Genomic DNA, 13,177 nt, shown 5'->3' on the forward strand with positions numbered 1-13,177 from the left:
TGACCAGAGGCCATCCTCAGGGTAGGAAAAGGGGACTTTTATCTGCGTGTAGTACAGTCATCTATTGGGTTTTTTGATGCTGACATTAAAGCAGGAATACAAACCTGCACACCAAACTCAGCCCCAAATGGTTTGCAGTATTATCCAGGTATTTGTGCAAGTGTGTGTGTACAGGCAATTACATATTTGGGCGACATCTTGTGCAAATAAAAAGACCCCTGAGGTACTGCGTATACAGTTCTTTTTCTATGTCGTTTTAAGGACCGAGGAGCTGTACCTTTGCCAGAGAGGTTGGTGGCACTGCTCAGAACGGTCAGGGCGTAGTGCGGCGGCAGAGAGGCCTTGCAGATGGCGGTGATGAAGGCGTCGCGGGGCGTCACCAGGCCCAGACGACCACACAGCGAGGCCATGGTCAGCTCTGCCTTCAGGATGTTCTCCGTGGCCGTCTCATCGGTGCTGAAAAAGCGGGAAAAGAGGGAGGAAAAACAGTGAAGAGTCTGTCTGTGGCAATTAACTGTTGTTATGTCATGCGTTAGCTTGTTACTACTTAAGTGGTGATGTTGATAATAATTACATCAAGGCTGATAATAATGATTTTTAAGTTGGTTTTAGAGGAAGATTATTATCACTCTGAGCAGAAGGTGCGTGCTTAAGCGGAATCTTTTCTCTCAGGATAGCTGGTAGAGTTGACACTGAACACTAAGATGTTTTATATCTTGCTTGGCCTGAACAGTACTTCACATTTAAGTTGCTTGTAAAAAAAATATTGCTAAATCAATATCTGAATAAAACAATTAAGAAACAGACTATAAGACAATTTCCTCTGAATTGCACAGCTAGTTTAACAAGTTTACATCCTATCACCTATTAACATTTTCAAACACACAGGAAATAATGTAACCACATTAAAACTGTTTACTACATGGCTTTGTTGAATACAAATTATTAGTATTTCTTTATAGCAGACCGATGCTATGTATAGCAGACCGTTGCTATGGATAACAGACCGTTGCTATGTATAACAGACCGTTGCTATGGATAACAGACCGTCGCTATGTATAACAGACCGTTGCTAGGGACGCAGTTCTGAACTCGGACTCTGGCTGACTGTTTTTGTGTCAAATTATTGATTTCTTAAGTAAGTAACCGTGTAATAAGCGGGAAAATGTACAGCCAGCGGGTCATTGTTGTGAAATAAACCCCTTCAGGGCGACATTCAGACCTTCAGGTTTTTTTCACAACAATGCGCTGTACATTATCCCTTACTTGTTTTCAACACACAAAATGAATGGATCCTAGGGGACAATTCATTCTGTCCTGCTTGATTACCAAATGTGTACATGCAACGTGACCGCTGACTGCAAAAATAGCAGTTTGTGTGAAGGTAGCGAGTCCGTTTACCTGGCGTCCAGCAGCAGAGACAGAGCAGCCAGAAGACCACACCAGCAGGCACTGACCATCTCCTCCCACACCAGATGGGCTCCTGAGACAACAACAACAACACAAAGCATTCGTGAGTTTATTCAGGAATTATTTCACTTCAGTATCATTTGGGAAAAGAAACAAAACATCCCTTGATTTTTTTATATCATATACCATCTTTACACCAAGATTAGCAGTTTTTTATCACGAGATAACCGGCTAAAATAGGCAACAGACTCCTTTCCCATTGCGAGTATGCAATGACATTGCAGTGGCCTTCTATTTTCTGGTGTGTCAGGTTGGACTTCACAGATTCGCTAACTGGCAAAGGAAGCAGGGTTAGTAAACAGTGAAAATGTTACGGTGTTAACTTCTTTTTTTATATCTCTTACTTATTCAGTCTTTCTTTCAAACTCTCAAAGCAAAGTTAGTGATTGCTGGAACAGTGGAAAGACTCACAAAGATTTGATGAGTTATATTTTGTTTCTGTCGAGTTTGAATGAAGTGTGTTTTACGAGGATCAGGGAGGTAAAATGAGATAAGTTGTCTGACTGGAGTCTGGTGGCTTTGAGGGGAGCATATTGATTGTATGTTAATAAATTATAATAATTGTACAAAACCCCTGTTGATTTTATTTATTATATATTCACTTCAATGCGCGTCACATAGCATCGCACCGGAAAAGGGGAGAATATTTGCGCGTCATGTTTCCATCACTGCCGTTCGGAGCTGGAACCGATAAATACCCGCGACTACTGCTGAGTTATTTGTCCCGGGAATGAATGCCAATTATAACATTTCCCACTAAAGACAAAAGCCAGATGTTAGTGGTTGTTAGTGGGGTTTTTTGTCCAGTGCGAAAGGGGCTTTATTTTCTAAAGTAGATGAAGACATACAGGCACAATACTGGCCACCAGGGGTCATAGAAGTGCTACCACCCAGAATCCTGATGGCAATGATGCAGTAAAGTCTATACACATATAGTATGTGTATAGTTTGCACACAAGCTTTGATTTGGCTTACTTATCTCTTTTTTATTTAATTTGATCTGATATTCTCTGCATTATCAAAACGTGCTTGTCTTCTTCCATACACTACCTCCCCCCTCCCCCTCCTCTTGTCCATTCTCACCAGGTTGTGGCTGCCACTGCTGATCAGGATGAGTCTCCCTGAACTCGGCAGCTGCCTCCTCCTCCGAGGCCAGTTCTTTTTCGATCATAGAGGTGATGCCCCGCACCAGGTCCAGTAGGGCACTGAAGGCCACGGACATGGCGTAGCCCTCCGGGATGGACGGGGGCTCCACCTTGTCCAGCATCTCCAGACTAGAGGATGAAAGAAAGGTTAACAGTGTGAGCATGTGTGTTCTGGTGTGAACTGAATTGTGTCCATGAATAAGTAAAAAGTCCATCCATATATTTAAATGTGTTCATATGTAGAGTCCCATCATAACACCTAAACACGGCCTCCCTCTACACAAACTACTGCATTACACTGTCATTATCCCAAGTATCCAGACTTCCTTAAAGCATCAACGGTGTATGCATAACTCTCCTTCATGCTAAAGGAAAGTCAGCCTCAGAAACCACCAGCAAGAATCCTAATTACAGCAAATAGATTTCATTACCATCAGAAAGGGCATTTTAGACCACAGCTCTCTTTGTGACAGGAAGGCCTCTGGCTAATGCAATTCTCTGTATTATAAACCTCTCTTTCCTGTGAAACTCCAAAGACGAACGACAAGAGCAATTTCACTCCTCAAGCAGGGTTAAGCCTTTGATCTCTGTCCTATTATGATCCCCTGTTGTTTAATTCTAAATCGTTTATCACTGCTTGCAGGATACAGCTAACTTAATAGTGATGCTACAAGCTTATATGATGGTAATCTCACTGTTCTGTGTGTTAGGAACTCAATTTGTGTGAGGAAATGTATAAAGGGAGTCAGAAAGGTGAGCTGTTTAAGTCTGTAACAGTACTTACTAGGTGGCCTTGGCGCTGCCCTGGACACTAACAGTCATGAGGGGGATCCAGGTACCGCGGTATTCAAACGCAGCCTGGGTGGTCAGGTTGCCGCTGACCCCTCCTGTCCCTGGGCCGCCCTGTGCTGCGCCCTGGGCCCCTAAACCTGAGCCACCTGGACAGGAAGTCAGAGTGTTATGGGGGGAAAGAGTGGATAAAAACGAGTAAGATAGACAGCGTGGAATACAGTTTTGCTGCCAAACATCCATCACATTCACATTCATTTGACTTTCACACGGCTCCAGAAACAGTAATTGTTGAATAAAAAGAAAAAGTATTAGTAATAACTCAGTGAACTGACCAGCAGGTGCGCTAACGGCAGCAGTGTTGCCGGTATTGGGGACGATGAAGAGGGACTGGATGAAGGAGCCCAGGGCGTTGACGATGTCTCTGAACACCTTAGTGGAGTGCTGCTTCATGTCGTACGACTGGCAGAACGAACTGAAAGAGGAAAAGAACACAGAATTTTGTGATGAGAGGTCACGGTGCAGAACTATACTGCGAAAAAAAACACCATTGTAGGTATGGAGGACGGAACCTGCCAAAAGCAAAAAATAAAAGAATAAATAAAAAAATAACTCGATGAAAAAATAAATATGTTGTTAAATGTAGAAAAAATAAATAAACAATTAATGTAAAAATAAATAAATAAATATAAAAATTAATTAATATAATAACATAAATAAATAAAAGGGAAAATTAAACAGAAGAGTAAATAAATAAGGAAATCAATACAAAGAGAAATAAAAAAAAGAAGAAAATTAAAACAGTACATAATATTATTTTACAACATTTAATGACATATTTATTTATTTATCTACCTAGTCATTTATTTATTTATTCATTTATTTTTGATAATGGCAGGTTCCGTCCTCCATATTAAGGACATATCAGACTCCGTTTGGCTCAGACTCAGCTCTATGTTGTCAGTCTTTGCTCAGCTTTCATCAGACTAAGCTTCAGCTGCACTTTGTCAGCCTCAGCTGTACATAGTAGCTGTTAGCATGCTAACTTTACATGTTTCGATCCAGTCACTGACCAACGTTGCTATTCCTAGAATCATGCTGATGGAATGGTTTAAATCATTCATACCATTTAAACTGTTTAGTATCCTGTTGACGGCAAGGGCAGTATAAGTATTAAAAGACGAGATGGCTATAACATAATGGTAGTGGAGAGTGTGTACCACAGTGGTATGTTTTGTAGGTTTCTTCCTCTGTTGTTGTATCAAGAGGTAGATAAGTCAGTTATTACAGAAACGTTTAGCTATCATGACCAGATCCATCACACAGTTCTGCTGCTAACTGAAGACTCATTAAGGAATGATTACCCACACTCAAGCAGTCTGAACTCTTTTTTCACTCTGCAGCTGTGGAATATGAGTTAACATTTAAGAAAGACAGGAAAAATGAACATTTTAAAGTTTTGAGACTCATTAATTAAAATGTGCGGATGGTTTTGTAGAGCTTAATGTTGCTTATATACCGTAATAAATGTGGCTGCACACATAGCCTGTGGACTGATTCAACAGCCACCGCTCTCAGCCACTGCGGCTTCTCCCCATCCAGAAACTTCACCAGCAGAGACAGGAAGATCTCACACTCAGTCACCTGTAAGAACAAACACACGCACCAATCAGACCGGGACAGACGTTTGACCAGCTTTATCCCGTAACTGGAGGTTGACCTCTGACTAAATCCCTGCATCCCTTTGGGCTTTGATGGAGCTTACCACGCTTCTTGACAGACGGGCAAAAGACAAATTTCCATTTCAAGGATTGATAGAAGATCACTAAATAAAAACAGCTGCAATGGTTAATTATTTAGATGCAGCTAAGCTCATTAAAGCGCCTGGAGCAGAACTAAGACAAAACTACTACGCTAATCCGATGCTTATCAGACCAGATCAATTAAGAGCTCTGTGCTGGAGACAAATCCCTGAAAGCATCCATCGGGCAACAGTGCTGGCCAGTCGACCATCACTGCAGATCGGTCCCTTACCAGTAAGCTGTAGAAGTGCTTGATGAGGACTGAGACCACGCGCAGCAGCCTCATGCAGATGGGGAAGTACGGTTTCTCCACAGGCGCTGGTGAGGCGGCGCTGCTGCTGCCCTGCCGGAACTTGATGTTGGGGGAGAAGAGCTTGATGACGAGGGGACACACCCGCTCCTTCAGCAGGAAGCTGAACTCTTGGTGCTGGGTAGGAAACACAGAGCGATAAGGAGGTGGACAAAATAACAGAAATATCTGACGAAACATAAATCATGCAGAAAATTAAGAGGAATTTTGGTCGTTAAGGCCCAGACACACCAAGCCGACATCAAAGAACTAGCGGCGATGAAGGCCGCCTCACGTCGCCTTTGTCTCGGCCGACAAGGTGCATATAGACACACCGCAAAGACTACAGTCGACGGCCAGTTAGCACATTTGTTCGGCGCCTGCATGAGATGAAATAACTCTCCAAACCAGCAGGCGGCGGTAGTCTGTATTCGTCATTCAAAAAGGGGAAACCGGAAGACCGAGGACGGCGGATATACAAGCTGTAGTTATGATACGTACACGAAACAAAGCAGTGTTTGCCATGACCATTTTCACACCGCTCCGTGTGTTGGAATGATCAGATGAGATTAAGATGAATAATGAGAAAGAGCCTTCTGTGTATGCCCTCTTGATTTCACTCGTTGTCTTGCTAACTCACTTCCGTTTCTTTTGTCCTGCACTGATTCGTTTAAGCTGAACAGGCAATCAGAGTGATTTCTCTCACCGACGGGCGCCGACGCTGAATTGGCCGAAAAACCTCTGACACAAGCAGACTAGAACCGATGGTGCGGGACACACCGCAAGAACTTGGCCGACGCGTCAGGGCCTTTTATTCTTCAGGCACAATTTTCTGGGGTTTTACATTTGTGCTGTCCGTAACATGTAAGGCTGCATGTACCTGTAGGAACACCCCGGGGAAATCATTAAGAACAGACTCCAGCAGCTCCAAGCCAAACGTCCGGGTCATCTCTGTCATCCCCACCAGCCAGTAGGGGGCGTCAGCATTCACGAGCTGGCACAAGTCCTGCAGGGAGGCGCACAACAACAGCATTTTAAACAAAGGAACTGTTATGTCCTACACACATCACAGTGGTTGAAACAGTGTAGTCACGGAGCAGCTCTGCTGGAAGGAGAAGCACGATCACACAAGAGTGCAGCGTGGGTGAGGAATGACTTTGAGACAAAGGACCTTTGAATCACCTTTTCTTGCAAAATTTCACTTGAGCTGAAAGCAATTTCTAGTTTATTTTCAACTTTAAAACTCAAGGTTATGACGTTGGTACTATCAGTAAGTTCCAGTTGTGATTCCATTCAGATTTCTCATCTCTAGTCCACAAATGAGGAGATCACGACCCACGTTTCAAAACCAACTTGGTTCCAAAGGTTTCACCCTGGGAAGAGGGCTGTGTAGAAGGCTGCCGCCCCCTAGTGGACTTACCTGGAACAGCATGTATGCATCTTTAGCACTGGGCCTCAGTGTACTGACAGACCGCCTGTTGGTGTTTCCCTGGACAGGAGGAGGATGCTCCACAATACCTACAGTAAAGGAAGTGAATCAACAGGGTAAGTTTGAGTTCAGAGGAGGGATGTTACAGATAAATCAACATTAATAATCAACGACTGATTAATAAGCTTCAGGGCCACAACTAATGATTATTTTCATTCATCCGTTGATTATTTTCTAGCTTAATCGATTGGGCTATAAAATGTAAGAAAATAGTGAAAAATGTCTATAAAATCCAAGGTCTTTAAATGTTACCCAAAGATATTCAGTTTCATACGATATAAAACAGAGAAAAGCAGGAAATCATCATATCTGAGAGGCTTTTTTTTGGCCATTTTTGCATAAAAAATTCCGATTAAGGATTAATTGGTTATCAAAATAGTTGGAGATTATTTTTCCGTCAATCAACTCATTGATTAGTCGACTAATTATTTATTCATTATCAGCTCTAATAAGCTTTGAGCGTGACATGAATCATATTATAAATATTAACCCGTATACTACTCTGTACTCTACGTAGACATCTCTCCATCAGCACAATGTCTCATGAACTGATGCTTAAATTTGCTGTAAATCTTCCATGAGATCAGACGACACTTTTCTCTGTGAACATTTCTGCATCCCCATTTCTACTTCCATCACCGTTTTCCTCAAATAGGAACCGGCGCCTTCTGACCTTTGAATCGCTCATCCTCAGCCACCATCCTCTCAAAGACCACAGTGACGACCTGTCTGACGGTGGCGGCCGCCGTGTTGTTGGTGATGGTGTCCTTGGTGAAGTGAAGACGGAAACACAGCACAATGGCCTGGGCAGGGACACGATATAAATGTATTATGTAGCATATGCATATTATATATATAATGTATGAACTGAACTACTGATGCATTTGCGGTCCATCTTCAGGACGAGTAAAATAAAATCATGCTGTGTGTTCTCAGCCGTCACAGGTTAAAAAGAGTGATCTGGTAACTTCATACAGTAGATGAGTCTTAAAGGTACAGTGTGTAGCATTTAGCAGCACCTAGTGGTGTGGTTGCAGATTGCAACTAGGGATGCACCAATACCGATACCAGTATTGGGTATCGGGTCCGATACTGTGCTCATGTACTCATACTCGCAAAACGGCTCTGAGACAACGGCACCGATACCACTTTACAGCAGCGTGACGTCAAAGTCTCGTCACCATCTTTCGGGTCCCATCGCATGCGCTCATGCTCCACCTCCCCGACGGTGCGAGCGAGACGGAACGGTGGTGTGCCTGACCCCGCGGCGGCGCGCGTCATCCTCACTGTCATTGCGCCACGGGGTTTTGCTTGCATCCTCTGACTCACGCGTGCGTTAGACTCCTTAGTTCGTGTTTCAAAAGAGACATTCATCAGCATTCAAAACATCTGCAGCCAGATGTGCTTGCTTCCAAGTCTTTTAGAAGCACTTTAAAGCCATTCAATGAGACCAGCTCTTGAAGCTTCAGGTAATTTTGTAAACGGATTCCAAGAAGAGGGAGCAGCATACTTGAATGCCCTTTTTCCCCAGTTCAGTACGGACTGCGCAAGGATCGGCAAATATATGTATTTATGGATATAATAACACAGTTTAATAATAGATGGAAGGAGACTCACTGAGATACAACAACCTTGCAGGTTTTATAATGAATACCACATATAGATACAAGGGAGTAAGACATATATACAAACAGCTTGTGTGATATAGGAGTGTGTTGTTCATGTACCTTGGAAAGTACTTCATCGTGTACGACTGTGTTGGTGGTCAGCAGAACCAGGACCGTCTGTAAGAGTTTCAGCTCCTCCAATCCGTTTTCCATCAGCTGCCACAGCATGTTGATGATGTTCCCCGCCGCTGCCTGTCATGCACACAAACACGGATCTTTATCAAATCTTTGCATATTACTGATCATCCACCGGTATGCACACACACACAAGTACTTGTAGTTCAGTTCAAGAGGCAATATCAGAGTTGCTAGTTTGTGAAGGTCAAGTGAGAGCTCAGCCTGAGGTCACACACAACCCTGAATCAAAGACATCCACAAAACACACATTTTGTGGGATCAGCTGGTGCCGCCTGCTTAGGGTCACAACATCGTAGGGTTTGATAACACCGAAGCTATAGCTGCCGGTTAATATCATGCCACTTGATGCTCATAGTAAGTGACACTGCATGTCCTTTCTTGGATCAAGCTGCCCAAAATACAACTAGTCTTCACGCAACCCCTCTAAGCTGGAGTCACAGGAGGACTTCAGAAAAGGAAAAAGATTATTTTCTGTCTAACAGTATTTGTTTCAGCTCTAAATCCGCCGCTACATTCAAGATACTGCAGGATTTAACGGGTCAATTCTTCTCTGTTTAGAGAGTTTATGCTACATTTCATCTCCATACATTTCTACAAGGGTTTTGATGCAATTAGATTGGGATCTGGGAGTCATTCAACAACAACAACCTTGTTTGCAGACACATTTTACTATGTAGATGTGGTTCAGGAGCATACAGTTATCATTAGCTGTGTTTTCATTGCAGAGGTTGATGGCCAGATTTGGAAATGTTGACAGTCTGGACACCACCAGATGCCCGCATGTAGGTGCACCATCAGTAAGAGGCAATTCAGAGTCTGCTCTTTCCTATTACAACCTTTTCTTTCAACAGATCCTTCTCCTTCCCCGAGGAAACAAAATGACATTAACTATCACCACATTCTCTCTTCACGACAAATTGTCTGACTAGGTTGCCTCCAGTGACACCTTAAGAATCAATACTGAGGTAGTAGACTTTTGTCTTGCGAGGCCCTCGGGTAGCTTTTAAACCCTGCAGTTCAGAGTTGCTGATGAGGTGGAGGCAGAGGAAAAAAAGAAGAGGAGTAACAATGTTCAATGGATTTGAAAATGTGTGTGTTGTAGAGTATAGACGTTCTAGGTGTTAAAGGTGTTTGTTGGGTGCAGCCACTCAAAGACGAACTCTGACAGAGGGTGGTAAAAAGAAGAAGAAGAAACAAAGACAAAAATGCTACCTCCTGAAACTTCAGAGTAAAAACGCTGCCTCACTTCAAACACTCACGTTGAGCTGCCCTTGAACGAGACTCTCAACCACCCACTCAAGGAGACCACAGCAAAAAGTGTGTTTATCACAGGTAGTATCTTTGAGGTGTGAAAATATGCAATGCTATGAACTGACGTGGATTAGTGTTGAAACGATTAGTTGACAGCTGACATAAAATAAATAAACAATTTTCGATAATCATGGTAATTTATAAAGCAGAAATGACAGCTGGTGCCACCTTCTCAGATGTGAGGATTTTATGCTTCTTAACAGATGAATTAGTAATGATAATTAGTTGTGCATAATATGGAGTGAAAAAAGGAAAAATGTGGTTTGGTGAAAATTACACCACATACCATATCATGTCACGTTTATTCTACAAGACGAGGCTTTTATTCTGGGAGTGTAGAGCACTTACACTCTCCCACCGCAGGCAGAAGCTTTGAAACCTGTGTTAGCCTAATTAAATAAATGCCTGATATCAAAATGTAGAAAGCACGGGGATGGTTCCGTAAGCTTTTAATAACGGTCTTTTACGGTGTATTAACAAGGCAGTTGTGCAGCAGCTCCGGGGTGCCTCTGATCTCAGGTCTGACTCCAGCTGAGTTATTTAAAAAGGGTTCAAAACCTCTTTACTCATCACATAAGCTTGTATTAAAATACATTTGTGTTTAAGAAATTATTTCAGTCACTCGTTCCCTGAGATGGATACCTCGTTCCACCGAATCATTCAGCGCTGTTTAACTGTCTCCGCACACATAGATCATGTGAAACTACTGGAGCAGCCTAGTAATACTTCTTCTAGGATGATGGTTTCCTCGAACACTGGGGTTGTGCAAAGACAAACGCCCGGGCCACACTGCCTGCGTGAGCAGCCCGTGACGGCTACCTCGCCGAACTGCTGCGGCCCGCAGGCGTCTGGCGTCCACACAGACGGCTTTCATAATGGCAATTTCATTTCATTATAAATATCTTTTATATTTATCTTAGACACAAAAAGGAGACCTCGAATCACCTTTCAGATGTAGCCACCAGTGACAGGAATACATTTAGGTTAACTATTCTAATATTTACATTGTCTGATTAGGTATTGATGAGTGGCATTGATTCCTGTATTGATCTGAATGAATTACCCTTAGGGTATTAGAAAGTATGTGCCTAAGGTGATAGGTGAACATAAATTTGTAAGCGTGTGAATGTGCAACATCTTAAGGAACACGGAGGTCTTTCTATCATTCGGTGGTTGGTGAATCGGCAGTAGACCTGTTGTATTAATTGCGTCCTTATGGATTACATGACCTCACAGAGGCCCCTCTAAGCACACAGCACATCTGTAAAGACATGTTCTCTACGCTCTTGTTCTTTAGATATTTGTTTCCTTAATGACTACACGGGGAAAACATTCTCCACCAGGCCTTTGTGTATTGACTCGGCCCTCTTGGGGATGATAATCACCTTGTGTCATTCTGTGAAGTAGAGTAACACAAGGTAATGAATCCTGATGAGAGCAGTGGGATCTCATTGATTTCACTTCTTAAAACCACCTTACAAAAAGGGGACGATGGAGGAAATGAAGCCTGAGAGATTCTGGTGCAGTTTAATATCAGCTACAGTCGGTGTTTTAACGGTTTGATGTTAAAGCAGGTGTTTATCCTCTGTTTCACAGCGGACACAAAGAAGTCATGAGTCTACATAGAGTGGTGCAGGAATGAGTCCTAAAACCTGGAAATGAGTTAGCATTTTAGCACTTCCAGTTCCCTCGTCTGGAAATGTTTTTTTTTAATAAGTTCACACAAGCTAAAGAGATTTAACATAAAATACGTCGGTAAATATCCCACTGGGGAATTTTGAAGCCTTTACATGTCTTCAAAAAGGCGGTTGCTAACAAGTGGCTAAATGAGACTACTAAACGTCATCACCTTGACTCGTCCGCCTTCAGTTTAGCGGTGGAGACGTGGAGTCATGCCACCGCGGTGTAGTTCCTTTATAGTTTAACGTTAACTTTTTACTTCTGACGATAGCATTTATGCTTTAAGAAAAAATAAAAGTGGTGTTGATTTGCAGAGATTATCTTGCTGAACAAAACATTTAAGTATCATAAACGTTTGTTTGCCACAGAGCTTATTTTCTGTAATAATCCAAAACCCAATGGAAAAACTCAATTGGCTTTTTGTCGAGGGAACCAGGGCGATGCTAACTTCCTGTTTGGTCTACAAAAACACAACATCCCTGGAGCACTCTTATTGTTCAGCCAGGACAAAAACTACGCCAGATAAGATGATCGTATTCTGACTCCTGCTACACCGACACATTTCTATTTTTTTTATTTTTCTAATATTATACCGGCTTAAAGGTAGGGTCGACGATGTTGGAAAGCAAGCATAATTTGAAGGTAGCATCACCTCAGGAGCTCCGTCTAAAGACCATTTCAACCAACATAACAAATAGTGTAGACTGGATAACATCGTCAAACCTGCCTTTAATATTCATTAAGAATAAAACGGATTTGGAAAGGCTGAAAATGTGTTTTTATATTTCCAATTACACTACTGTATTTTATTAATTATTTATAATGCATTTTATCATATTGCCCTTTGATTTGAGGCTTATAATATTGTAATCTCTATTTTTATGTTCGCCCATATCTCAACTCTGAACATAAATCTTAATGTACTGTATGTATATGCCAGCAAGGTGCTCACCTCAGATACCACCTCGTGGGACATGAGTCTCTGGATGGCAGCCAGACACAGCTGGGTGATCTTTGGCTCTTTGGTGCCGCAGCCCATCAGGAAAGGCTGCACGACCTCTGAGCTGTTCTCCTTCAGAGCTGCAGGGAAAGGACAGGAGATAAAAACTAAATGTCACGGTAAATGATGTTTCATATCTGTACAGAGGCTTCACATTAAGGGACGGGGGGGAATGAAAATTACAAAGATGCCGTCATTAATATCAAATACAGAACATTCCTGCATAAATCACATCATGCTGTTTTATGAATCCATAAAGCTGGTTAATATAATATGAAGCCCTTGATGTATTAAAATCAATATCAGTATCAAATACTGTTGCTGCAGAGGAAGGGATAGAGAACAAATATCTCACCAAGGCATAGCTCCAATGGTCAAAACTACAGAATAATCTCAC

General features: G+C 42.4%; 1 protein-coding gene across 2 annotated transcripts in view; it reads right to left on the reverse strand.

Moving 5' to 3' along the window:
• mon2 (MON2 homolog, regulator of endosome-to-Golgi trafficking) overlaps positions 1-13,177 on the reverse strand; it is a 58,397-nt gene that overhangs the window by 27,527 nt on the left and 17,693 nt on the right. For both annotated transcript variants that reach the window (XM_074633988.1, XM_074633987.1), the window contains exons 3-14: positions 12,733-12,860; positions 8,712-8,843; positions 7,658-7,787; positions 6,916-7,013; positions 6,376-6,501; positions 5,439-5,633; positions 4,924-5,048; positions 3,740-3,879; positions 3,400-3,553; positions 2,554-2,744; positions 1,402-1,483; positions 278-456 (exon numbers count right to left, since the gene is read on the reverse strand). In XM_074633988.1, coding sequence (XP_074490089.1) covers positions 278-456; positions 1,402-1,483; positions 2,554-2,744; positions 3,400-3,553; positions 3,740-3,879; positions 4,924-5,048; positions 5,439-5,633; positions 6,376-6,501; positions 6,916-7,013; positions 7,658-7,787; positions 8,712-8,843; positions 12,733-12,860 — 1,680 coding nt within the window. The remainder of the gene's footprint in view (positions 1-277; positions 457-1,401; positions 1,484-2,553; positions 2,745-3,399; positions 3,554-3,739; positions 3,880-4,923; positions 5,049-5,438; positions 5,634-6,375; positions 6,502-6,915; positions 7,014-7,657; positions 7,788-8,711; positions 8,844-12,732; positions 12,861-13,177) is intronic.

The sequence above is a fragment of the Sebastes fasciatus genome, chromosome 4 (assembly GCF_043250625.1).
Source record: "Sebastes fasciatus isolate fSebFas1 chromosome 4, fSebFas1.pri, whole genome shotgun sequence".
NCBI lineage: Eukaryota > Metazoa > Chordata > Actinopteri > Perciformes > Sebastidae > Sebastes > Sebastes fasciatus.